General features: G+C 51.9%; 4 protein-coding genes and 1 long non-coding RNA gene across 6 annotated transcripts in view; 3 read left to right on the top strand and 2 right to left on the bottom strand.

Moving 5' to 3' along the window:
* Positions 1-3539, top strand: part of XPO5 (exportin 5) — a 29962-nt gene extending 26423 nt beyond the window's left edge. For both annotated transcript variants that reach the window (XM_032684507.1, XM_032684508.1), the window contains 4 exons: positions 568-675; positions 857-994; positions 1139-1303; positions 1854-3539. In XM_032684507.1, the coding sequence (XP_032540398.1) occupies positions 568-675; positions 857-994; positions 1139-1303; positions 1854-1994 (552 nt within the window). In that variant the 3' untranslated portion in view covers positions 1995-3539. The remainder of the gene's footprint in view (positions 1-567; positions 676-856; positions 995-1138; positions 1304-1853) is intronic.
* A 1704-nt stretch (positions 3540-5243) lies between these two features.
* On the bottom strand, positions 5244-9391 carry POLR1C (RNA polymerase I and III subunit C). Its single transcript, XM_032684509.1, has 9 exons — positions 9287-9391; positions 9133-9204; positions 8813-8920; positions 8156-8288; positions 7918-8037; positions 7554-7706; positions 7226-7375; positions 5892-6008; positions 5244-5565 (listed from the first exon to the last, which is right to left on the bottom strand). The coding sequence occupies exons 1-9, from the start codon at positions 9353-9355 to the stop codon at positions 5447-5449; spliced, it is 1041 nt and encodes a 346-aa protein (XP_032540400.1). The 5' UTR covers positions 9356-9391; the 3' UTR covers positions 5244-5446.
* Positions 9392-9410: 19 nt separating this feature from the next.
* Positions 9411-14660, top strand: YIPF3 (Yip1 domain family member 3). Its single transcript, XM_032684510.1, has 9 exons — positions 9411-9544; positions 9623-9829; positions 9906-10012; positions 10640-10685; positions 10973-11065; positions 11400-11531; positions 12052-12165; positions 12641-12764; positions 14155-14660. Exons 1-9 carry the CDS (start codon positions 9461-9463, stop codon positions 14274-14276), a joined length of 1029 nt encoding a protein of 342 aa, XP_032540401.1. The 5' UTR covers positions 9411-9460; the 3' UTR covers positions 14277-14660.
* LOC116785251 lies at positions 14588-18648 on the bottom strand. The gene is made up of 3 exons (XR_004356450.1): positions 18240-18648; positions 17528-17694; positions 14588-16253 (listed from the first exon to the last, which is right to left on the bottom strand). It is a non-coding gene; the product is annotated as an uncharacterized LOC116785251 (long non-coding RNA).
* Positions 18649-18856: 208 nt separating this feature from the next.
* Positions 18857-25240, top strand: LRRC73 (leucine rich repeat containing 73). The gene is made up of 6 exons (XM_032684511.1): positions 18857-19444; positions 19921-20081; positions 21101-21223; positions 22408-22508; positions 23073-23256; positions 24797-25240. The coding sequence occupies exons 1-6, from the start codon at positions 19173-19175 to the stop codon at positions 24865-24867; spliced, it is 912 nt and encodes a 303-aa protein (XP_032540402.1). The 5' UTR covers positions 18857-19172; the 3' UTR covers positions 24868-25240.
* The last annotated feature ends 1245 nt before the right edge of the window (positions 25241-26485 follow it).

Consider the following 26485-nt stretch of genomic DNA (forward strand, 5'->3'; position numbering starts at 1 on the left):
GGATTGGGATCCAGTACAACACACAGCTACAGAGTTTCAGCCCCTCTGGGGAAGACAGCTCTGGGCATTCAGCCCCCAGGGTGCTCCCTGGCTCTGCCTTCATCCTGGGCTCCAGTCTTCATGAGGAAGAACTTCATCCAGAAGCCTTTTGTTTCTTTTTTATTTCTATAAAATCTGCCTAAGCTGGTACAGGAGCCACAGTGTTAACACCATCCACTTTGCAGAGTACCCTCATCCCAATGCCTCTGTACTCCTCTGCTGTGGATGCCTCAGAAGCTCTTGCAGAAGCTATTGCAGTGACTTAAGAGTAGCAGTTGATGGGAGTCCATGAGTATTCCGGGGCCTTTCCCAAGGAGATGAAGGAAGCAGGTGTGCTTGACATTGGTCCCTCATGGTTATGATGGTGCACACTGGGTGCCTTTGAGCACCTTCAGGATGCAGGATTCTCAGAAGATAGCCCTTAGGAGCTCTTGCAGGGTATCTCGATTGCTTCTTGGCTCCCTTCAGGTTTGAACACTGGAAGTGGGAAATAGTTCCTCTGACTGGTCCTCTCTGACTCCTTTTCAGGATGTTTGCACTGCAGTGCTGATCACTGCCTACACATCCCTCTCGTGGAAGGACACCTTGTCCTGCCAAAGAACCACGACACAGCTTTGCTGGCCACTGCTTAAACAGGTACCTCTGGGAGGAAGAAGGGGTTAGTACTGGCAGGGTTGGGAGACGAAGCTCTGGATGGTTGTGAGAAGCATGGCACCTTCACCCCTGGGCACCTTCTCCCTCAGGAAGACCGAGCTGTTGCAGAAATGCAGTCATGTATCGGTATCTTGCTGCAGTGCTGACAGTGCCTCTTCCCCAGGTGCTTCCAGGAAACCTCCTGCCTGATGCCGTGTCCTGGTTTTTCACAAGCGTGCTGAGGGGCTTACAGGTACACGGGCAGCACGATGGCTGCATGGCAGCTCTTGTCAACCTGGCTTTTCAGATCTACGAGGCCTTGGTGAGAAATCCTGTCCTTCAGCCAAATGTGAGGTTGGCTGGGGGGTGGTGGAAAACTAGTCCCGTGCCTGCTTGGGTAGGGGCAGAGGAGCCCTGCAGGGCTACTTGCCTAGCAGAGCCATGTTAATTGTACTTCTCCCTGCAGCGCCCTCGCTACGCTGAGCTAAAGGCGGTGATGGAGCAGATCCCAGATATCCAGCTGGACTCTTTGGAGCAGTTTGATTCAAAGCTCCTCAACCCAACACTGCAGAAGGTGGCAGACAAGCGCCGGAAGGATCACTTCAAGCGCCTCATCACAGGTTGCATTGGGGTAGGTGATGTCCTAGAGGAAAATTTACCTGGTCTGTTTCACACCTATATGCTGCAGAAGTGATGGGATGTCCTGCCTCTCGCCAGCCACCCTCCTTCCCAGCAAGGAGGCTGTTGCAGCATGTTCTTAGTGTTTGTTCTGTCTCTCTTCACCCTGGAGGTACAGCAGGGATGGCAGCACAGACTGAGCAGCCCGTCTATCAATGGCCATTCACTGAGAGGCAGTGGGTACCCTGCACAAGGGTGCCCAAGGGAACAGGGTGATAAAACGTTTGAATGAGGCTGTTGGGTCATCTCTAGGCTTTTGTGAGGATGGTGGTGTTGGAACCTTTGGCCTTGGATTAGAAGCTGGGGAGCTGGTATGCTGGTGGTTACCTCAGTGCCCTGGCACTTGTGAAAGGCCAGGCCTGAGACTCCTCAAAATGCAATCACAGGGTCCAGGCCTAGGAGTTGCTTAGAACCTGGGGTGTCCTCTGATCTGCAATCAGGCTGTCCCTGAGTGGGGGTGTGAAGACAGTAATGACTGATGCCTGCCTGTCTGTCCTCTGCAGAAGCCCATTGGGGAGCAGTTCCGCAAGGAGGTTCATATTCGGAACCTTCCATCTCTCTTCAAAAAGGCAAAGCCATCACTGGAGACAGACGTGCTAGAAAACGAGGATGGAGAGGGCTTCAACGTACTCTTTGAACCCTGAGCCTGGGATGCTGCAACCATCTCCTCCCCTACCTTATATTTTGTCTCCTCCTAGTAAGCACATTAGATTCTCCTTGTCACACCTCCACAAGCATTCGTCTGAATAAAGCCCTTTACGGGTCCTGTCCCATTCTCCTCCCTACACTGGGATGGGACCTGCAGTGGCATTTGAAGCAGTCTGTTAAACTTTTCCCCTGATTTTTTTCTTCTCCATTGGATGAGCATTTTTAGACCTCTGCTTCTCTGCAAGGTGGGAGCTGAGCCTATAGACTCCATTAGGTAAAGCCTGGTCATCTTGTAGCCTTGGGTCACTCTTGCTCCACCTCTTCATCCCTTGGGGTTTAGGATTAATGCAAAAGGCAGAGTAGTGTGCCATGTGAAAAGGGGCTACCCTAATCTTCCTCTGGGTGCTAGTAGCCAGGCTTTGTAGGGAACACATCGGACACTCCTGTCACATTTATCAGCACTTGTCCCTAGTGGACTGGTATTCTGATGAATCCGTTTCCCTCCAGGATGCTGAGCCTTGGGCTGAGGGCTGTGTGCCAGGAAGCCTAGCAGTGCTCTAGGATCTCCCACGAGATCAGCCTTTCTAAGGTGCAACTGCTCTCTAGAAAGAGGCAGACACTGTCATACACATATATATATATATACATATATATGTATAGATATGATCATACAGTTTGTTCTACCCAGAGCCAAAGGGAAGGCTTTTACTTTGTGCCAGCCTTTCTTGGACATCTCTCAGGGGGAGCAGGGCAGATTATTTTTTTTATTATTATTTTTTTTCATTTTACCACACCCTGTAGACTAGAACTTGGCCAGTGCAGGGTACACAAAATTTGGACCAATATCTGAAGCACCTGCAATCCAAAAGGGATCTCCTCTCCCTGTTGCAGTGGAGATGACTAGCCCCTGGTTTTACCCACTCTGGTACTTCTCACAGAATTGCATGGTGGGGCAGGAGGAGTGGGCTTTACACTGCAGTTCACAGGGCGGAGCCAGGTCAGAAACTGAGTTCTAGCTGAGGTGGGACTCTATGAAGCCACTCCAGTCTGCAAAGCTGGTTCACACAATCTTATCCTAGTGTTAGCACAGGAGCTAGGAGGGTCTGTCCAGAGGTAGCAGGCAGTTTTGCCATCCAGGAGGCAGAACAAGTAATAAGTAGTGGTAGGCAGAGAAGTGGTGTCTCAACATGGACAGACTGGACAAAAAAGCTGGAGTTCGGAGGTGTGGGAGTGCAGATAGGAAGAGCAGGCCTTGGGAATCCACGCACCCTCCTGCCCCTGCTGTTCCACCAGCACACCCTCCACTTTCCTCCTGGCCTCAGACTTTAACCTCTGAGCTAGCAACGCTCCTGGCTCTAGCAAAGACTGGGTGTATTTATTGTGTTGTGATATTTTTAACATTCTGTGACTTCATGCTAGATACAAGGGAGTTTTTTAAAATGGATTTTAAACCTTTTTTGTAGGAATGTTTAAATCTGAAGCTGTCTCTGAACTGGTTGTGTTACACCTCTGAATGTCAATAAAGCTATTCCAGTTTCATACATGCAGTGTCATGTTTCATTTTTATTCTTTTGTCTGTTTCAGTAAGATCTGAGGCCTGTGGTCTGCCCAGGTTGCCTGCCTAAGGATTGCTCAGCACTCCTTATTCCACCTACCAAAAAGGGGGCACCTTTGCTGGTAGTCAACATTCATTATCAAGGAGGGGATGAACCATTGCAGACTACGTAGTTAAATTAGAAGGTGAGGGGTAAATTGCATTTTAAAGTACTTACGTGTCACTCACAGCTAGTTTATATTAATTTTGGGTCCCAGTTTGCAGCTTGAGGGGAATGTGTTGCCAAAGCAAAACCCTTGGGCTATTTCAGGGTATGTTCCATAAGCAGCATGGGAAATAAGTGAAGCAGTAGCACAGAGAGGTGTATATGCTACTGAAGTAGCCTGCAAGCCCAACCCTAGCTATTGCTGGGAAGAGCAGTATCTTGTGAGATAGATATATATGTTTGTGCACATGTGTGTGTGTATATATACATATCTATACATACGCACACATAGACAGACCCAGCACATGCATGGGTCTGAAACAGTACAGTGACATGGGACAGGTTGGGAGTGGAGCCAAGATGCCAACTGTACCTCTCCCCTACAGCATATTCACCCTACCACCTGTAACGTTAACAGTGGAAGTAATTACAACCCAGTGAAATAACCATTTGCTACACTGAATTCTAGCATTATAGTGTGAATTGACTTAAGCAACTGGGACACACCAGTAACTCCCAGACATTTCTGAAATTCCAGTCCCTTCATCAACTTCTCAAGAGACTTTCACAAGCCAAGATCTATCCTATGCTGAGTAACAATAGTGCTCACCACTTAGACTACCTTGCCAGTCTTCCCAGGGTGGAGAGGCCTTTGTCACTTGCCCTCTACCATTCAGTTCTGCTTCAAGGTCGCCCAGTCACTGAATGGGTGAACAGTGGACAAATAAATTTAACACCCGTGATGAAATGCCTTTCCCTGAGATATCTGAGAAGGGACAGCCTTACAAGCATGTTTTTAAATCCCACCTTTGCACAGAGAAACCCACTGCTGTATCACAGAATCATAGACTCTTTTGGCTGGAAAGGACTGTCAAAGATCATCTAGTCCAACGCCCCTGCCCTGGACAGGGACACCTTCCACTAGACCAGGTTGCCTCATCCAACCTGTTCTTGGAACACTTCCAGGGATGGGGTACCCACAACTTCTCTGGGCAGCCTATCTGACAACTTGCCTCCACCCTCATTGTAAAAAATGTCCTATGTCCAATCTAAATGTATCCTCTTCCAGGATTGCCTCTTAGCCTGTCACTACAGGCCCTGGAAAAAAGTCTTTCTCCACCACCCTTTTGTATGTTGAAAGGGCAGAATAAAGTCTCCCTTAAACTTTCTGTTCTCGGCTGAACAATCCCAGCCCTCTCAGTTTCTTCACAAGGGAGGTTCTCCAGCCCTCTGACAGCACAGTCTTTTTTTCTAACATCTTACCTATGCCAGAGCTGGTCTGAGACACCCACAAACAGCCCTGCACTGATACAAACTCATTAAATCTCACTGACCTGTATTGAAGTGCTTCACCCTACTGCCATATCAGGCCTCTTTACCTACTGCATACAATCTAAAATAAATGCTATTATTCATCTTTAGACCTGCTGTCACTTTGTTCTCCACGTATTACAGTTTCACAATTGCAAATGGCACAGAAGGAGACAGCTTTAAAGAAAAGCCTTTATTTTAACATATCTCCTCACTGAGGCTAATTACCAACAGAAAACAAATCCAAAGAGATGGTCCTAGGACTCTTGGCAAGCCTGCATCAAGCCTCTTGGCTATGGAAGAGGAATCACCCCTACAGGCAGGTGCAGGAAGCCCGGAAGAGCAGTGCAGGGATATGCTTCCCATCTACAGCCTGGTCACTCCATAGGCACAGAGTCCAGCTCGTTCAGGAAACGCTGACACTTTCCCATCAGGATCTTGATGGCTTCACTCACCAGCACATCTGGAGGCAAGATACCCGTCGACTCCACTGAAACTGCACAGAGACACAGGTCAGCACAGCCACAAGGCAGCTTCAGCCTGCACCTGGCTCCATGTTTCTGTCCCTCACCTTCCCTTACACCACACTTGTAACAAGCCAGATCTTCACAGCCAAACAGCTTACATTTGCCAGCAGGAAGCACAAAGAGATTCAATCCCAAAGCAACAACAAACCACAACCTCAGTAGTTACCCACTGGAATATGAATGTATGAATGCTGATGAGGGGGTGGGAGGAGGCAGAAACCCAGCCATACATGCTGGCCAGTCTCTTCTTGTTTACACAAACCAGGCAGGGCTCTGTGGGGAACAGGACACTTACAGATGTAATGGTTTCGTACTCTTGCCAGGCGCACAAGGTTTTTCAGACCCTCATGACGGAAAACTTCTCTGCTGAATGTGTCCAGCCGTGCGTTGGCGACTCTTGCCACCTTTTTCCCTAAAGGGAAAAAGATGAAATGAGGTGGGCAAATTGACCTTGTGGTCATGCAGGTGCTTACCCCTCAAACAGGCACTCACTCCCCCATCAGCAAAGGCAGGGATGCCACCACCTGAAAGAACTGGCATATTCCCAAAATGAAACTCCAGCCAGGCAGAACTAACTGTAGTGGACTGATTACAAGATGGAGTCTGCTTCACTATTGTCTCGAGCATGGAGTTAAAAAGCCTCGATGCCACAGCTAGGCTGCTGCAGGAGCCAAGCTACTTGAAAAAGCTCCAGGAGGCACCTAGCAAGCTAGCAGAGGTGGGCAGATGAGCAGAAAAGAAAGAAAGTTGTTACAGTCAAAAAACATGGGAAGGACTCTCCCAAATAAGGTATGCCAGGCACATCTTGCTTGGAGATTGGGAACCAGCCAATGGACTCTCAGGGTCCATCTTGCTACCAGGCAACCTTTGCTGGGATACCGGTGAAGTGGCCAATGGACATCCAGGGGCTACTATGGTGAGGGTATTTAAGGCCATGCCTGGGGACTGCTGGGGGGCTGTTTGAGGACTGCTGCGGGAGCTGCTGCCACTCTGTTACCCTGTCAGTTCAGCTGTTCCTCGGAGGATACAAGGCGACCAGCGAAGAAGCCCAGCACAGATCTACCAGCTTGCAAGCCAGCAGCACTTCATGGTGGTGGTAACTCCTGTCCTGTGCTTTTAACAGTTACCCTTAGCTTTTCCCACTTTTTTATCTTCCTTCTTTCTCTCTGCTCTTTTGTGTTACAAAATAAAGTCAAATTATCATTTTGAGACCCAGCATCTGGCCTGGTTTGTGCCTTAATCCCGTGTATGGGAATGTTTTAGAACCTGGTTCCCCTCTGCATCTAAGCAGATTGGAACACTAACCCAAACGCAAAGCCTGCATGTACCCCTAGGCAGGACACAAGAAGCCTTCTCCACACTCAGCTGCTTGGAAGGAGCAAGCTCACTACTCAGTCTGATACATATCCAATGCCTTAGCATTTCAGGGAGATCCCAGTTCAGCACCCAACACATCTGCATGTGGCAGTCACTCTTCCATAAAACCAGGCTCAGAAGAGTATGAGCTGTTGCTGACCGGCAAGGCAACACCACAACATGGTTTTGTCACCACAAAGTTTATCTCTAATCTCGAATCAGTCTCAACCAAAGCTTGTAAGGATCAAAGCACTTAGAGGAAAAAAGAAGTACCCTTGATATTCTGGATCTCAATGACTCCAGGGGAAAAGCACTTCTGCAATGTCTCAGCCGCCTCATCCTCAATAGGCTTCAGGAGAGTAATGTCAGGAAGCAGTCGATAACTGGCCGTTGCCACAGGAGAAAACTTGGCATGATCTTTACCTGCAAGAAGAGTTAAGAGTCGAGGATGAGAACAGGCTTCAGGGAACAAGAGTGCAAGGATGCCGGGGCCTAAAGTTCCAGGGGGAAAGCCAGTTCTCCACCCTTCCCCTTCACACAGCAGTGCCCTAGTCCAAGCACTCACATTCCTCCTCCTTCTGCCCCAGGACTCAGGACTCACCTATACCCTTGACACAGTGCATAAGCACATCTATTTCCTGTCCGGGTCGCAACAATGCAATGAGGATATCATCATGAACAGGTCGGAAGTCAGCATCCGGAAAAAGGTCTGTCTGATTCCCCAAGGGCACCCATGTCATATGTTTACTGTACACTGCAAAGAGAAGCCACAAGCATCAGCCAGCTGCTGTCTCAAAGCAGGTCACTGATCTGTACAGGACTGGAGATGGCAAAAAGTTGAGCAGAATGGTATCAGCTCTCTCCCTGTGCACACACAGGGCGCACAGGAGAACAGCCCAAATCCTGTCTTTCAAGACCAAAAAACCAAAGAAGAAAACAGCACCTATTTTTAAGAAAGATCTCACCTTTGTGATTGCAATATAGTTCATCAGGATCAGATGATTCCTTAGCTGCCTGAGGGTTTCGGCTGCATTTTATTTTCAGCTGAAACTGCAGAGTATCAATTTCTGTGCCTTCTTGATCTCCTGGGAAGGGAAGAACCCCATGAGCCTCTATGAAATCACACTTCTGCTCAGTTTACATGACCTGATTTCCTACTTTGAGGGAAACCTTCAAAATTTCTATTTAATCCAAGACTCTCACCTTGGTTTCTATACTCAAAGAGCCGAGGGTCAGCTCGGATTGGGATGAGGCCCAACCGATGAGCCAGAATTTCATCCTGCACAATGGATGTGTTGTTGTACACAAAGACCTTCTCTACAGCCATTGTTGGCACCTCAGGGAGACAAGAGATCAAGTCAGTATAAGATGATAGTTGAACTACATGACAACAGATTATCCAGCTAGAGCTTTCCTCCTCTCCCACAAATAACTGCCATGCAGGCTATTTTCAGAGGTATTTCTGCCAAGCCAGAGGACCCAATATACCCTTACACCCCATATACCCCTTCCCTATTTTTTTTAAACAATCGATCACAAGAGGTGAAGGGCAGGAGAAAGGACTTTGAGGCATCCTCAACCATTTAGTATCTGGTAGCATTATGTGGCTTCTGTTTGGTTTGCAACACAGCTGCGTCCAAAAGGCTGACCCATAGACACCACCAGCAGCACCCTTAAGTGCAACAGGCAGTATTGCCCATGCTGCTAAGCCCTCTCTTCTGGGTTCCTGGCACACATGCGGAATGAACGTGTCCTCTTCCAAACCCTGCAGCTATCCACAAAGGCTGGACCTTCCCCGCTCCCCATCACGCAAGTCGTAAGCTGGCACTCCCAGGCGAGCAGCCCCGCAAGCAGCGGTACCTCGGCGAGCAGGATGCGGCGGAAGGCGTTGGCGATGGCGGCGTCGATGCCCACCATGTCGAACTCCAGCGAGTCCCCCTCCTCACGGATCACGTCCACGCGGAACGCCTGCAGGAGCCGCGCACCCCCGGTCACGCCGGCCGCGGGGCCCGCATCCCCCCGCACACCCACCTACAGCCCCGGCCAGAACCCGCATCCCCCCGCACATCCACCTACAGCCCCGGCCAGAACCCGTATCCCCCCGCACGTCCACCTACAGCCCCGGCCAGAACCCGCATCTCCCCGCACACCCACCCCGGCCGCCGACGCAGCTCACCCACCTCCTCGAAGCGCTGCTGGTCCCAGGCGTCGTCGTAGCCGGGGTAGTTTCCGGGGAAGTCGGTGGTGTGGACCTGCGAGGAGAGGGCACAGGCGGGGCCGTGAGAGAGTGCGGGCTCCGGACGGTCGCGGTCCGGCCCCGCCGCGCTCACTCACGTTGCGGACGCCGAACTCGCCCAGCACCACGCGGTCCCGCATCTCGTCCGCGCCCCGCAAGGCCGCCATGGGGGCGAGGGGGCGGTGCTCGCCGGCACCGGGAGCGGCTCCACGGCCGCCGTCACATCCGCTCCCGCCCATCCGGGCCAGCGCGGCGGGGCCGGGACGGGCACCATGGCCGCGTCGGGGCCGGCGGGCGGCGGCGGCAGGAGCGGCGCCCCCGCAGCCGAATGGGGCGGCTTCGAGGACAACATGCAGGTGGGGCCGGGCCGGGGCGGCGGCGGCGCGACGGGGCCGGGCCGAGCGGGCGCTGACGCTGTGTCTGCCCCGGCGCAGGGTGGCGGCTCCGCCGTCATCGACATGGAGAACATGGACGACACGTCGGGCTCCAGCTTCGAGGACATGGGGGAGATGCACCAGCGGATGAAGGAGGAGGAGGAGGAGGAGGCAGAGGGCGAGGCGGGCGCCGGCGAGGAGGAGGACGGGGAGTTCCTGGGCATGAAGGGGCTGCGGGGGCAGCTGGGCCGGCAGGTCGCTGACCAGGTGAGCGCAGCCCCTCGGCCGCCCCCGGCGGCCTCGCCTGCCCGCCCGGCCTCTGCCCGCTCCCTTCTCTCCGCAGATGTGGCAGGTGGGCAAGAGACAAGCCTCCAAGGCCTTCAGCCTCTACGCCAACATCGATATCCTCCGGCCCTACTTCGATGTGGAGCCGGTCCAAGTGCGAGCCAGGTGGGCAGAGCCCGGCGGGGGCAGAGGGGGGCGGCAGCTCCGTGCCTGCAGCAGGCTGGCTGTGTCCACCGGGCGAGCGAGCAGGGCTGGGCTGTCAGCCCTGCGGGAAGGCTCACGGATGAGGAAACACTCTCCTTAGTGTGTCCTGCTCTCCTTAGTGAGGTCCTGCGGTTGGGCTGGCAGCCCTGCCAGCCAACATTGGTGCTTGGGGTGCTTGGGATAGGAGAAAGGGCTCTGGGGCATCCTCAGCCTTTTTGTACTTGGCTGTGTTGTGTGGCTTCTGTTGGATTTGCAACACAGTTGTGTCCAAGAGGGCAAAGTTTTGTGAGCCTTTTGTTCCTGCTGTTCTGTCAAGGATCTCTCATCCCTGCATGGATCCCTGGACATTTTCATTGAATCTGCCCCCCCCCCCTGCCCTCAGCAAAGTTTACCCACTGACAGTAAGATTTTTCTTCTTTAGTGACCTTCTGGGACCCTTTAGAAAGAATCTCTGTCCCCCAAGGCCTGGAAACACAGCAGCAAACACTAGTAATGGGTGTATGGGATATTTTACTTATGAAGCATTTTGTTAACCATCCTGTTGCCCTTCCTGCTCCTATTGTCATTGCCTGCTTTCCTGTGATGCAGACTCCTGGAGTCTATGATTCCTGTGAAGATGATTAATTTCCCACAGGTGAGTTTCCTTTTGCTGAATCAGACTCCCTGGCCAAGTGACTGTCCCACCTTGCAAAACTGAAGTAGACCATGTTATTAATGACCTCAGTTTGTTAGGTGTTCATGTCCCTGAAAATGTTGGTGACCCCTTTCTTGTGGTTGTTCCAAACCTCAGTGTGCTCTCATCTCACCTCAGGGAATAACCTAGGTGATAAACTTCATCCAAGACACTTGTCATATGTCTTGTGGTGGGAACGCTGGTACTCAGGAGCACTAACCAAACTTTCCCTCATCTGTCTCCTGTAGAAGATTGCAGGCGAGCTGTATGGACCCCTCATGCTGGTTTTCACACTAGTGGCCATTCTTTTGCACGGAATGAAGACCTCAGACACCATCATTGTACGTCAAGTCTCAGTGATAAGTTGTGGTTTGACTGGGCTCTGGATTGCTACAATTACAGTAGAAACAGAGAAGAAACCTCTTCCATAATTGAATAAGCGTCTCGCTGAAAGCAGATGGATTTGAGGAAGAACTTGTTGGTTTGGGGGTGGGAGGAAGGATGCATCAGAAAGTCCTGACACTCTGCTGCTGGGAGAGCTGGTGTGTGGGTCATGTGGCCCCCTGAACACTGCTAGCCAGCTATTTGCTAATGCCTAGAAAGGCTAGCAGCTGAAATTTGGGTGCTGGCAGGTCACTTCTATGAGTTTTCCTCATCCTGACGCTCTCTTCACAGAGGGAAGGCACACTGATGGGCACAGCCATTGGGACCTGCTTCGGTTACTGGTTGGGCGTCTCGTCTTTCATGTATTTCCTGGCATATCTGTGCAATGCACAAATCACAATGGTGCAGATGCTGTCACTGTTGGTATGTATAGGTGGAACTGCCTGGAGATGCACATTGGCTGCATGGTGTTCCAGCACAAGCTTTTCTCAAAGAACGGGAAAAGTCCCTATAAAACACTGGTCCCAGGTAACTGCATTTGGACAACCTGGAATTCCAAGATGCTCTTCAGACCTGCCCCATTCCAGGCACAGCAACAGTGCAAGGAGGCAGTTCCTTCATGCAGGTCTCCTGCTCTGCACTTCGTGATTTGAGAGCCTAGTGGGAAAAAAACAGGAGAACCCAATTTCTCTGGAATCAGAGAATCTTTCCTTTGTTTCCCAAGTTGTTTCAATCTCTGACATGCTAGTGAATCCTTCAGACAGACTATCTGGATGTGAGATGCTGTTAAACTTGTTGTTCTGGTTGACTCTTTGGCACTGAATGAGTGGTTTGTGAGCCTTTGCCTCAGTAAAGTGGTGCAGGAATAGGCTGTTTGTGCTCTTGGTCAATGGCCCTTTGTGTGGGACTGACACTTGTAATATGGACATTTTTGTTTTGTCAGGGCTATGGCCTTTTTGGACACTGCATCACTCTCTTTGTCACCTATAATATCCACTTCCACTCCCTCTTCTATATCTTCTGGTTGGTTGTTGGTGGACTCTCCACACTACGAATGGTAAGGGACAGACAGCCTGGGGTCTTCCTCTTCCTGGGACAAAAAAAAAGGGAGGGAGGTGTTGTTTGCTTTCTGTTCCTTGGGCCTGGCAGTTCATTTCACAGCCAGTTGGGCTGCTGTGAAGAACAGCCCGATGATCCTGCATCATTTGGCCACTGGTGCATGGAGGTGCTGCTTGGATTAATATCCTCACCCATTCTAAGAGCTGCAGGAGGTTTACTCCCTTACAGCTCTTGCTGCTCTGGAGAGCCAGGCCTGAGCATCCTGCACTCTTGGCAAAACCAGGCAAGGTTCACCTACACAAAACAAAGTCAGATTGCTCTAAATTTGTTGGTGAAAACTGCGAAAAAGACTCAGATTAGTGTTTCCAGGGATTCTCCCTACTTGGCCCATCCTCCTGTGTGCTCCTGACTGCAATGCTACAGGCTCAGGTAGCAGCTAGCTACCTTGTCTCTGGTCTCCACCTCTCTCCTAGGTTGCTGTGCTGGTGTCACGCACCGTGGGACATACCCAGCGGCTCATCCTGTGTGGGACTCTTGCTGCTCTGCATATGCTTTTCCTCCTCTATCTGCACTTTGCTTATCACAAGGTGGTAGAAGGTAAGCAAGGCAGATATGAAGACGTCCTGTTAAATGTGGGGGAAGAGAAGCTACTTTTTGCTCTGAGAGAAAGGATGGACAGTTTGGGTCTGTCCTTAGGGTATCTGTGCTGGCTTCCAACTCAAGAATGATCAGCACGAGCTTTTTTAGAGGAAGCTGTTGAAATAGGGCACCACGTAGACAATGGGGTAGTTACTGTCGCTGAGTTTTAGCACTTAAGACCCAAGTTGTGAGGCAGGACCCTTATTATTTCCCCACAAGTGAAGTGTAGCAGGACTGACTGTTCTTGCACGCAGATATCAAGCCCCCTTACTGAATATTGCTGAAGTCAGGTTGCTTTTCTCTGATCAGGAAATGTGTCATAAGTATTTTTCCTTCTTTGTTTAACACCTTTTTCCATCTTCTGTTGGACAACACGGATAGCAGAAGCTGCATCTTCCCCAGTTGGTACTGTTCACCAGGCTATGCTTGTCCGGGTCCCTTTCTGTGTCTCTTCTAACAAAATCTCAACATCCTTTAAAAAAAACCCAAACGCCTTCTCCCACTTATCTCTAGAGAGTTTCCAGATCCCTAAATATGCAATTCTGCAAGCATCTTTATGAGTTTAGGCAGCCAGACCCATTCATGATATTTCAGATAAATCTGCATAATTAGGGGTTATAGCACAGCATTACAAGTCCTTCTAGATATAAATCCTGTTCTTTCCTGGATCTGTTCTTATGGTGAAGGTTCTGAGCTCTGATGTGCAATTTTTTGGCAGATGAAATAGAATAAAATATACTCCAGTTTTCTTCAAGGCACTCCAAGACTGATGATCAGTCTTGAGAGGTTAATTGACAGGGACTTGAGAACACTTGCATCAGGATATGTATTTTCTGCCAAGAATGGTCTATGTTTGCATTGCAGCGATAAAAATTCCATATTGCAGCCCAGCTGCAGCTCCTGATGTAATTCTGCAAGTGTATCTTTAGATGAAAGCAAACAATTGGTCTAAGAGCAGGACCTGTGCTGGGATGAAGTAGGAACAGGATTTTATCGATCTGCCTCAGCAGAGCAACATCCCTGGCAGTACCTGCATTCAGGTCAAATGGCAGGGGACTGGATCTGACACCCTCAAAGCAAAAAGATCTATGTTACTCTTGGTAACAGGCAGTTTTCCTGCCCTGAGGTCAAGCTCTGGTGCGTACCCTGTGGTCTCTGCATGGAGGTGTTTACTCTTGCTCAGTCTTTGGGGTTAGATGTCTCCTCCTTGCCTGCAAGTGTTTCACATATCCTGGGCCCTGCTACCATCAACCACTACCTGGCCAGAGAGAAAAGCAAGAAGAAACGTGCCATCTGCTATCATCTGAACTAACTCTTGCCTCTCTCCCCTTTTTTCTGTTCCCTGCAGGTATCCTGGACACATTGGAAGGACCCAACATGCCACCCTTTCAGAGAGTTGCCCGAGATGTTCCAGTTGTTTCCAATGCTGTGCTGAACACAACAGCCAAAGCCATTGCATTGACCCTGTAGTTTCACAAACTTGGACTTGCTTCCTTCACTACTTCTGGGGCTGCATAGGGCCACAGTAACCTGCTGTCTCTTAGGAACAGGACAGAACAACAAGAAGACGACTTGGTTTTGTTTTCCTGGACCTGTCCTTTGGGTTACAGTTTTGAGCAGCTGAGTGGACTCAGCTGAGGTGAGTCGCACCTCAGTGACTCAGAAGAACTACACTCTTCCACCACCCAGGTCTGGGCTGTCTTGAGTAGAGTGGTTCTGTTACCTGCATGTTTAGCTGGGATTTCCCAGCACAGTTTGTCCCTTAGCCCTCTTTCCGCTTGCTGATGTAACTCCAGGACTATCTGCCCTGTTCCTGTCCTGAAGAGGGAAGAATTAAATTGATGTTGGTGCTGAGTTATGTCTTATGTTTGAGCCTGCTTGTCTAGTGGGAGAGTGGTGTTGAGTCTCTGCCTTTATCTGTCCTGTCCTAGACTCAAAGCAGGATTCTTTTCGATTTTCTGCTGTCCTACTTCAAATGTTCTGTGATACATGGCCTCTCTTGGGCACTTTTCCATAGCCCAAGAGGCACAGGAACTTCACTTTCTCTGGAGATTTTCAGAACAGCACAATGTTTAACCGCATGATCTTCCTTGTCGTGCTCCAGATTAACTCCTCTCTCTTCACTTGGTCCAAGCTGCTATCTCACCTCACCATCCCTTCTTCTGGGACATCAGAAATGTGTCTGTCCCCAGCCTTTCACAGCACCTTTTGTTCTTAACACCCTTCTGCCCATGTTGCTCTGTGGGCCATGCAGGGGCAGCATGTTTGTGCGTGGTCTTCTGTGGGCTTTTCTATTAAGAGGCTGGTTCAGCCCACTCTTGTGCTGCTTGCCCTTGTGTCTCCCAGCCAAGGGACTGTCACCGAGCAGGAGTGGTATCCTGCTCCCCCAGGCACCACGTCTGCTGTGTACTGCCTGGCTTTTCAAGCAGAGTCTAGGCCTTGTTTCTGAAAGGGTTCCTGGAGCCTTGAGGGTCTCTGGCAAACTTTTTTCCAGTGTTTCCATTAAACAAAGGGAGAAGTAGGGGAGCGTGCAATAGAAGTAGGTTGGCACATGTATCTCCAGCGTACTGACGCTGAGAAAGCTCCAGTAAGGATGGGGAAGCAGAGCAGCCCAGTCTAGGCTTACCTGCGCTGCACTAACACACAAATTATTAGTTCAGCCTTCCCTCACTGCTCTTACTTTTACTGGTCTGAGAGTGGAAAGCTGTTAGCTGATAACTGGCTTTCACCTTTTCTCTCTCTATTTCTGGATGTCTAGGAGAGGAGCCACCCCTCAGAGAAAGCACAAGACGTTGCCCTTTCTTGGTGTACCCACAAGTTAGCTGTGCACAAGGCAGCATGTCAGCACTGCACTCTTTGGTCTCTTGTTTATATTAACAGGAGAGGATGCAGCTGTAGTGGCATTCAGACTAGTGCCAAGGTGCAATGAAAGAGAGGAAGATAGTACCAGCTACTGTCATCAGGCTGGTCATCTGCTTCAGTTAAAAACATCACTGGATGTGAGCATTTTCAGTCACAGACCTACTTTCCACTGTTTGCCTATTCCCTTGTTCATAATTTGTTCCCTTCCTAGAGCAAGAAGCTTGTGTGCTAGCAATCACATGCATAATAGACATGTTTTCTCACTCTCTCCTCTCCTCCCCTCCCCTCCCTTCCTGCCCGTCCCCCTCTTTTAGGAAGCATTTTGGCTGAAGAACAGCACTCAGAGCAAGTTATTTGGGAGAATTGTTAATTATTTGGGCTAGTCTCCACGGCAGTTTTTTTGACTAATTGAACCACTTTAAGCTCCTAGAATTTCTATTACTTTGATACTTGACAAAATGGAAGCATTAGTTTTTGATGCTGATTCTGGTATTTCCCTCTTTATATCTCCATGGGAGGTTGGTTTCTAATTCACAGTTCTTGCCCTGGCAGCCTAGAATGGATCTGTTTCTCTTGGTGCGAACTCTGGAAGCACAAGAAAGGAGGAAGGAAAAGAGGCAAATTGTCACTGGAGTTAAGTCCAGCCAAGAAGAAAAATCATTCTGCACAAACTCTATCACTGCTGATCTACAGAGACAGAGAAGAACAGCTGTGCTTCTCTCCCACACTTAGCTGAAGCAGGAGGGTAAAGCTGTGCCCTGTGTTTTCACTCAAAGCACAGGAGAGAGGAGCAAGCAAACTCCTCACGCGTCCCCTGGGCAGCTTGTGTGTCATGTCAGCTGGGAACATGACCAGGGTGACAACCAATCACCCTCTTGGAACCTGTGGGGCTTGCTCTGCTCCAGTTCTTCAGCCCTAATTAATCCTCTGTGCGGCAGCAGCTGGAAGCTGAACTGCTCTGTACTGCCAGAAATTCAGTAGTTGACAGAGCCTCAGCATTGCCTTTTGCTGACAGAGAAGGACAAGGTTTTTCAGGGAAATGTGTGCACGCTGCAGTTCCAGGGAGCATGCTGAGCATGCAGCCTTAGTAAAGTCCTTGTGGGAGGGCATTTCAGTGCTTACTCAAGTCCTCTAGTTATCATGACAAGCCTTACAAGCCTATTGTGCAACTCTATCTCTACCTTTGTTTCCTGCCACAGCTCTTGCAGCAAATCTAAAATAATTTTCTCCCTCCCCCCTTGGCACAAATCTGAAATAATTCCTCCCATCACCTCACCCTTTTGAACGAGGGTAGCTCTGTGAACTCTTAATGGCATCAGTCTTTGTGCCCCCAGTAGGTAAACAATAAACAACCTTCCTCATACCTGCTGGGTAACTGCACATAACAAGGAAGCAATATCTAATTCTACACAAAATAGCATTGCCAAAGTCCCCTCTGCATAGCCCTTAATTAGGTTTAGGGAACCAGAGCTTTGGACCATTAGCTCCTGTGCCACTTTTTCCAATGTATTTGAGCATGAAGTGAGGTTGGATGCTTGTCTCCTCAATGTGCTCTTGCTCCTGACAATAGGCAGTGAAGATGCCAGCACTAGGGCATCTTCATCAGTGTTTCAGGGCTGCTGCTGTCAGTGGAAGTGGGACAAGTCCCAGGGGCTCTCCTTCAAGCACCTCTCTAATAACAGTCTGTTTAAAAAAGCATGAGTTGATTAGTGCCTGGAGGTAATCAAGAGGTGAGAGTGTAGTCTTCCAGTTGACCTGTATGCAGCAGCAGCAGCTGGGATTTTCTTGGTCACCCATCCCGTGCCCACCACTCTGAGATCCAGCCTTTGTCCCTGCAATACCTAGGATCCCATTCTCACCTGAATCATTTGACGTGACATTAGAGATCAGTTGCTCCTTTTCTGAAAGCCATCAGCTGTACTATAGCTGCTCGCAGCTGCTGTTCATATCCCAGTGCAGATGAATTGTTAGGCCAGTGGTCTGTTTTTGGTGTTCCTTGCAGGAACAGTATCAAGGTCATGCATCCCTGTGCAACAGGGAAAGAAAAAGGAGTGTGTAGATAGCTCTAGAGAACAGCAATGGATACTCAAAGGGCATGAGATACCTACACTGGAAGTTAGATGCTGCAGCCAAAGTCTAAAAGCTGAATCCATCTTCTTATCTGCTTCTTCCCTTGTCTCATTCAGAGCCTAATGTGCACTCTCAGCTCAGGTGATCTGGTCCTCCATTTCAGTGGAGGAGAACTGCTTCATATCCCCTTCCACACCCTATTTTTCCATTCACTTTCCATTCCCTCTCCCCCACCCTGGCCTGAAAACCAAGCAGAGGAACCTGGGTTTGTCACAGTGTTACCCACTGGGCTGGAATTCACTTAAGCACTGCTATATGCAGCAGCCAGATTAGTTATGTGCAGAAAGCTGCCTACTTAGGCGGTTTAACCTAATTTCCACATCACTGGCTTCCTTTTTCAGCTCAGTGAAGTTGAAAATGCAGGGGCCCTGCTTCCTATTTCTCTCCAAGAACAGGATTACCCAACAGGGGAGAGAGGGGTCAAATCCCTCTGATCCATACCCATGCATTAACAGACGGCAGGTTATGCCCCGCACACCTCAGGTCAGGCTGAGGGCGCAGACTGTGTGCTCAGGAAGAAGGAAGCCTGCGGCCCTTCTCCAACCCTCCACCTTTCACCAGCTGCTTCCAAGCACCGGCTCCAAGAGCCCTGGGCCTTGAGGAGCAGCTCACACCGACCTCGCCATTAAGTCATGGGTCCAGGTTCCAGGTTTATGCATAAACGTCACTGAAGCCACGGAACATCGCAGTTCCTCAGACCAAGCGCCCAGCGTGCGCCACGGCTCAATGGCTTTGGCCCCCTCCCCAGGTGGGAGCGGGGCTAGCAGGGAGGGTCCTTCCCAGTGGGGCTTCTCCCACCCTCCCTCCGCTCCTGCACCCCCTCGGTGCCGGGGACGCGGCCCCGCCGTCCATGGCTCCGCCATCCCCTCAGGGCAGCAGACAGGTGCCAGCGGGCGCTGCCACCGCCCCTCGCGTAGTGGGGGACATGCCGGAATGGGGTGGGGGATACGGGCGTGGGGTGAGAGGCCCCTCCACGCCCACCCCGTTCCGAGAAGAGGCGGCTGCCGGGCTATAGGAGGGCCCGAAGCGGCGGTCGGGAGGAGGCGGGGCGGCCCAGCAGGTGCGGGCGGAGCAGGGCGGGGATCCGTGGGGCTGCCCGGCCCCCGCCCGGCGCTGTGCCCCGGTCCGGATTAGCCCCGACCGATGGCTCCCCTGGGTCCTGCCGCCCCGCCGGGCGAAGCGGGGTGGCCCGGTGGCCGCCGGTGAAGGCAGCGCGGTGCCGCCCCCGGGGCCGCGGTGGGCCGGGCCGGCACTGCCGGGCAGCGGCAGCGGCGGCGCCCGCCCCGGCCCGCAGCGCACAGCGCGCAGCTTGGCTCCCTCCCGGCGCCCGGGCGGCGCGGCCCCGGGATCGGCGGCTCCCCGAGCCCGGGGAAGATGCTGCCGGGGTCCATCCAGATCTCCGGAGAGACGCTGTCGGGGGCGGAGATCCGGGACATCTGCGAGAGCCTGCGGGAGAACTCGGTGCGGCTGCTGTCTCTGCGGGGCTGCCAGCTCTCCGAGCGGGACTTCGGGCACGTCTGCCGTGGGGTGGCCGAATCCCGCTCCCTCGCCCAGCTCAACCTCAACCTGGGCATCGTCTCCAACATCAACCGCGTCAAGCAGCTGGCCGAGGCCCTGAAGACGAACCGCTCCGTCCAGTCCCTCTTGTGAGTACAACGGGGCGGGGGCTGCCGGGGGGGGGGGCTTTGGGCCCCTCCAGGGCGAGGACGGCTCTTTCGGGGGGCTCCGGGCCAGCCCTTGAATTTGAGTCTTGTCGGAGGGAAGATGCCCTTGACGCTGTGGCGGATAAGCCCCTACCCGTCACCTGGCTGGGAGGGAGCCACCTCTGCCCCTGCCGGATGGGCACGGCCCTGGCTTTCAGTCCCGGCCCTCCAGCTTGGCTGCCCCGGTGGTGGGGCTGCTCCTGCCGCGCTGGCATCCCCTGCACCCCCTCGTCCCGGTCGGGGGAGGAGGGCCACTGCAGCGGCCAGCTGATCCTCGCAGCAGAGGCTTCCCAGCACTTTTTGCCCACTTAGGGTTAGTATTTGTCATCCAGTTCATTTCGTCTGCTTCTCCCTCCCTGTCAGGTTAGTTAGCCCCCAGGAAGAAGGCTCCATAGTAATTTTCCCTTTTACCTGCACAGCCTCCATGGGAGTCCCTTGACAGATGCAGGCTTGGCCCTCCTCAATCCTGCTCTTTCCATCCACCCCTCGCTGGTGGCTCTGGATCTAGGAGACTGCATGCTGGGTGATGAAGGCATCAACCTTATCTGTGGGCTCCTGCCGCCTGATGGGGCCAAGTCCGGTAAGCACCAGGGGCTGTGGGCTGCACAATGATCAGTGGAGCTTTCACACAGAGCAGATGCATGCAGCAGTAAATCCTCAGCCCCGGAGGAGGCAGGCTCTATAGTTTGCCTGGGCTGAAGAATTTCTTTCCCCCAACTTAAGTAAAGCAGAAAAGCCAGGCAATAAAGAAGTGGTTCCCTTGGGCAGGCATGGGCTTTCTGTAATTGATCTGTCCTGCTGGCAGATTGGAGCTCAGAGACCAACAGGTTGTTTCTGGTTCATGTCAGGAGCATTTGAAATTGGAGGAGGGACAGCCTGGATATTTATTTCGCATTTGAGTGTTGATAATGACCATAGATAAATATATTGTGTGCCCCCACCTCAGCACTTGGCTTTATTGTCAGTGCGTGGGAATTGTCCCTGCTTGCAGGTGCACTGTGTGAGTGTGTAGTTGCATGGTCATAGCCCTAGTGCCAAGTCTCAGGTCTTTGCAGGGAATAATCTTTGGTGGTGTGAGGCCAGTGAGCCAGTTAAGCTGAGAGCTGGCATTTACAGAGGTAATGCCGCTCCTTTCTCCTGACTCTCTAAGTACTTTCCACCTCTTCCCAGTACCTCCTCCTCTGTGTGCTCACAATGCCACTGATGCTGTTATCTCTGCTGGCCACCCCTCCCAGGTGCAGGCTTCAGAGCCTACTGTCCTTGTTATCCTCTCTCCAACCTGTCACCTCATGTCACCTTCTTCACCCAGGCAGTTGTCTCACACTCCCCTTACCTCTTTCCATTGTGTTTGCTACTTAGGGTAAGCAGGACACAGGATGGGAGCAGATAAGTGGGGCATTCACAGCATGGATAAATGAAGGGCTACTGCTGAAGGCAGTGAAATATTTCACTGATCTCTGAAATATGTGATGACAGTTGTCAGAGCAAACCAAACCCGTAGATCCCCAAACTCAAAGCTGTTCTGGTGAGCTGAAACAGTTCTCCTGAGACTGCTTTGGTGACCCTAAGGCTCTGGTTTGGCTTCTCTCTCTTCTCCAGGCCTCAAAGAGCTAACACTGAGCGCCAACCCAGGCATCACAAGCAAAGGCTGGGGACGCCTGGCCATTGCAGTGGCTCACAGCTCACAGCTCCGCGTGCTGAACCTGGACTACAACCCTCTAGGTAAGCTGGGGGCCAGGGAGGAGGAGCAGGGGATGCTGCACTCCTGCCTCTCAGTGTTTGTGCAACTGGCACCAGTGGTTGGTGGGGGACCAAGCTCTAGAAATGCAGTAGAGCATCAACAGTAGGATGGGGCAGTTCCTTGCCTTCTGATCCCCAGCAGCAAGTTCACCCTGCCGGGCACCTTCACCTGTAGGGAAAGCCACCCTCACTGCTCTGGTTGTATGAAGTGGCCACATACCCTGCAGGGAGGTGCAGAAAGGAGGTTGTGCCTTGCCTACTCCATTGCCTTTGTTGTCATGTTTGACCCTCCATGTCGCCCTTGTTCCTGAAGAACCGGGTGCGGAAGCTGGCTTGGCAGATGCAGTATGTCCCCACGCTCCCCCCTTCATCTTCCTGGAGGAGAAGGGAGGAGGAGGAGGAGGAGGAGAGCCTGGCACTCGTTGCCATAGAAACAAACTCTCTCCAGCTCTGCTGCAAGGTGGTGAGGAGGAGATCAGGCCATGCCTCCCTGAGCATCAGCAGGATACTCCCCTCCTCACCCTATCTGCAAACAGAGCTTCCCTCCAGGCCCTCTGTCTGACCAGGTACCTCCTCTTGGGCAGGAAAGGCTCCAGGGTGTTATCTGACAGCACTCTGGGTTTTGCTCTAAGAGAAGGTGTCACAGTTGTATGGCATCTTAGCACTCAGCAGAGAATGTCAGGAGAACACACTGGAGTCTTGTCTCTTCACTACCATCAGTCTTTGATGATGTGTCCAAAAGTTTACTCCCTTTCCAGGGAGGCAGTCCTTCAGCTGGTGCAGAGTCCTCTGTCTGGCTTCAGCCCTCCCCTATACTGAAGTATTTAGCTCCTATTCTGTGGCTGTGATGCCTTACAGGGACTGTTAAAGGCCCTTGCATCCTTGTGTAGGAAGGAGATTTGGAAAGATATGATTCCTTTGGGAACAAAACCAGTTTCACTGTGTTCCTTCGTGTTCCCCCTGACAATCAGTGACTGCTCCCATAACCACAAAATGGTGCACCTTTCCTTGTCTCTTTTTTCAGTTAACAGCTTTTTTCTCCCTGAGGAACAGGTTTGGAGGTTGTCTGATGGCAGATATACTCAGAGGAAGTTTCCATGAGGGCATGTGGTATTACATGAGGAAAGGCAGGCACTGCTGACGGCCCTGGTTTGCTTCTCCCACAGGTGACCAGGTGGCAGGGATGCTCGCTGTCGCTGTGGCCTCCAGTCGAACCCTCGAAGTTCTGGACTTGGAGGGAACAGGACTTACCAACCAGTCAGCCCAGGTATGAGAGCCCACAGTTTCTCTACAGCATCACTGACATCTCAGTGGCACAGGACAGGGATGTCTGTAGAGGCCTTAGGATCTACACCTGCCTCCACCCCCCCATGAGTCCACATGTGCCCCCTTCCCTCCCTGCACCCAGGGGTGTTCTTACTTTCCTCTAGCTGTTTTCTGGGAAGAAGTAAGGGGTTGGATTTTTGACTGAGGATCAGAGCTAAAGCTCTGTGGGCATATAGGGGCCAAGGCTCGGTAGCACAGGCTCTCCCCTCAGAGCCCCAGCTCCCAGTGGTAAGAGGGAATGAGCCTGGATATTTGGTAGCAACAGGGTGTAGAGCAGTCCCTTCTTTAGACAGAACCAGGAAATCCAAGCTCAGCTTTTCCCACAGAAAGATGGGAAGTCCTCAGTCTCTCATAAAGCCTGATGAAGGCAGGTCAAGGCCAAGGGAAGGTAGAGGTAAGAAGAGGAGAGCTGGAGTTTGCAGGGAGACAAAGCATTGATGCTTTTTCTGCTCAGCCTGGCTGCTGTTTGTGCTGCTTCAGCCTGTTTATTTCACTCTCCGCCCAGACCTTGCTGGACATGGTAGAGAACTACCCCACAGCCCTACGGACACTCATCCTGGCAGAGAACAACATTAGTCCTGAGCTGCAGCAGCAGATCTCTGACCTTCTCTCAGAGGGTGAGGAAGAGGAGGAGACGGAGGCTCACGAAGTCACAGCCAGGGAGAAGAACCCCTGGATCTGCCAAAACAGTAAGAGCTCTGGGAGCTGGGCTGTGGGCAGGAGCTGACAGGCAGGAGTTGGAGTATCTGGGGTGTTTCCAGTGCCACTGGTTTCTTGTGGTGAGGTTGGTGAATGGGATCTGTCCTTTCCCCCCATGAAGTGGAATACATACAACCTCCAGGCGTGACCTTCAAGTTAAACAGCGTTGGGCTGAGCCTCTTGTGGAAAGGCAGCCTCCAAGGACAATGCGGCTGCTGGAAAGAGTGGAAACGGTACCTCTGAGGCGTTTTTCCTGATGCTGCAGGCACGAAATCTTTATGCAAAGTCTTAAAACTCAAGGGCAGGAGCATTAAAGATCTCAGGGGCCTTTGCCAGATAGCCTAGCCAAAACTTGTGTCATTCCTCACTGCTTCCAGAACCTCCCTGCAATCCGCACAGCATCAGCTATTCCTATCTCTGCGTCCCGTACATGTGAAGGGTTAGCCAGGTGCCACAGCCTGTCTTTTCCTTGTAATGGAAAAAAGGTATATTATGGAGATAGCAGTAGCCTGTTTGGTATAGTTTGTATATATGATATTGTATATTGACATTCCTAACTTGTGATCCAGCTGTTTTGAGGGGTTGTTTTTTACCTTCAGTTGTCCTTCCCCCCTCACAATTCTCATATCACACTAGCAGGAAACAAGCACAACCACTCCATCAGCCTGAAAACATCTGGATCCTCATTTGTTAGAGCCATAAAAATAATTTAGTGACAGTTTTGTCCAAGTTTTGCATCCAGTTTCCAAAAACTGATCCCCAAAACAGAGATTCCCATGCAGCAGTTTTGAATGTGTAGGACTGCCACTAAAGATCTTCTCATTCCTATCCAGAAAAAAACAGATTTTTTTTCTGTTTAAAAAGGCTTCTGGTTGGGAGACTAGTATCCTACTGAGTTTCTTACTTGCTATGCATGCCCATCCTCCTTTCATCTGATTCACTCAGTGTGGGGAGAGTCACAGTGTTCCTGGCTGGTGCTCTGTGCCATCACAGAGCCAGCAAGCTGCCTTCACCTCCCTGAGGCAGGCGGGGAAGGGCTGCACAAACCCTCCATTCATGCCGTGCAGAAAGTCAGTATTTCCAGGCCTCTGCTGCCATAACATGGCTGAGTGCCTGTTGTGTTCCCTGCTCTTGGGAAGGTAGCACCACCACCTTATGTGGGCTTGGTTGGTTTGCAGCCTGACAGCCCATCCCACCTGGACACTGTCTCTCTAGCCAAAAAAGCACTCGGTGAGTGCAGGGCTGGGTAAGGGCACAGCTGGGCCAGCACAAGCAGCATCCCCTGTATGTGGGCAGGGTTCAGAGCTGATGTTCCTCTGGGCTCTTGCTGCTGTCTCTGCTTTCTCCCCCTCTCCAAGCATCGATTCTACTCTGCTGCAAGGCCAGACTGCTTAATCTCACACTTCTCTCAGCAGTTCTCCTCCCACCTGCGGTGCTCTAATTCCTCATCCTCACCTCTGCATCTGGAGTACAGCCCTGTACTCTCTGGCAGCCGAAATGGCTCATCGTTTTCTCCCTCTCTCGACACAGATTCCAGCTCCCAGATGGTCCTGATGACGTCAGGTCTCGGTGACAGCCTCTTAGCAGAAACAGAGATGTAGCTGGGCTACCCTGCCTGCTTCTGCCGAGAAGAGCACCGTGCCCGCGGGGGCAGCGTGTGCCTGCCGGACCCCCGCCTCCGCTGGGCTCCCCAGCCCACTTCTCACACATTTCACCTCCTGCTGGCGCCTCACTCGGCTCTCTGAGCGCCGGAGCCTGGTCCGAGCAAATCTCTACACACGTCTCTGTGTTGTCACACGCCCAGTGATTGTTCCGTCGCCGCATGTGTAGCTCACGCCGCCCCCCCACGCCCGGCTGTGCCCGCAGGGCGCAGGCTGTATTTATTCAGATGTGTATAAGAGATGTCCTTTCTATCGCTTGTACTGCTGTCGCGATGAGAGTTTTATAAAGGTCACAGACGTGGTGGCACCACTCGTGGCAGCGTCCGTCTCCGTCACTGTGTGACTCCGGGGAGGCGGGGGCCGGCAGGAGCCGGTAGGTACCGGCAGGGGCGGGCAGGTATCGGCCGGAGCCGGTAGGTACGGGCAGGGGCGGGCAGGTATCGGCAGGGGCGGCGGGGAGCGGCGCAGGCAGGCGCTGCAAGACCGGAGCGCCGGCAGGGGGCGGCAGCCCCTCACCCCGCCTCGCGCGGGCCCTCCCGCCCTGCCGAGGCTCCTCCACAGGCCCGGCCCTGCGGAGAGCTCGGCGACAGCCCAGCTTTCTGTCCCCCAGGCCCTCCCCCGGCCCAGGAGGGAGCGGGCAGGGCTAGTCTGGCTCTGCAGGGAGCTTGGCCCCAGCGGCGCACCCTCTAGTGAAGGCTTCAGCCCGCATCAGCACTGCGGCTTGCTCTGCTCGGCCAAGCGTCCCTTGCTGGAGCAGACAGGGAAGATCGTGTTTCAAGGCTCAGATTAGGTTAGAAGATCAAATTGTGGCCGCAGCTGCTACTCAAGGGAACAAGGAATAATATCATTAATTATGGGAACAAAGAAACAAGAAACTCTTCCTGTGTTACGCTTTGTATATATGTAGGTCAGAAAGGCACAGCATAACGTGGGAGATGGAAGAAAATTCATCAGAGCCCTCTGACCTCTGCAGCACCATTCAACACAAAAAGGAAGCACTTCCACGTGTCCGTAACATAACAGCATCCTGCAGGAATTCTGTCTCATATTTGGACAACTTCCTGCCTGGGCTATGTCCAATCAACCTCAATCCTCCCCACACAAAATTCTGCCTCTAGAATTATAACCCCCTTAGGAACTCCAGCAAGGTGGAATGTTGCATGGTTCCACATAACTCAGTTTCTGAAGTAGAGAACTGATACTCTCAGCTGATTCCAAGAGCTGGGACTCCAAGAGCTGGGATTCCAAGAGTTGGTTTTCATAAAACCAACAACTATTAAAAGGATTAGCTACACCTCATCCTACTCTAGATCAGCAGGTGGAGAGTCTGCCAAGACACAGCCAGGACAGCTAGCAAAATACTTGAAACGGGGTAGGCAGAATCTTACCAGTAACACTGAGGTTGCTTACAGGTCACAGGATCACTGTCTCTCTGAGAGCTAACAGGTGGCACACACAGTTCAACAAACTTGGGACACTGTACCCTGAGCAGCTCTGCTCCTTCACATGCTCAGTCCAGGTTTTAAGCAGCATCAAGAACACTACAGCCATTGCCATC

This window comes from Chiroxiphia lanceolata, chromosome 3 (genome assembly GCF_009829145.1).
Source record: "Chiroxiphia lanceolata isolate bChiLan1 chromosome 3, bChiLan1.pri, whole genome shotgun sequence".
NCBI lineage: Eukaryota > Metazoa > Chordata > Aves > Passeriformes > Pipridae > Chiroxiphia > Chiroxiphia lanceolata.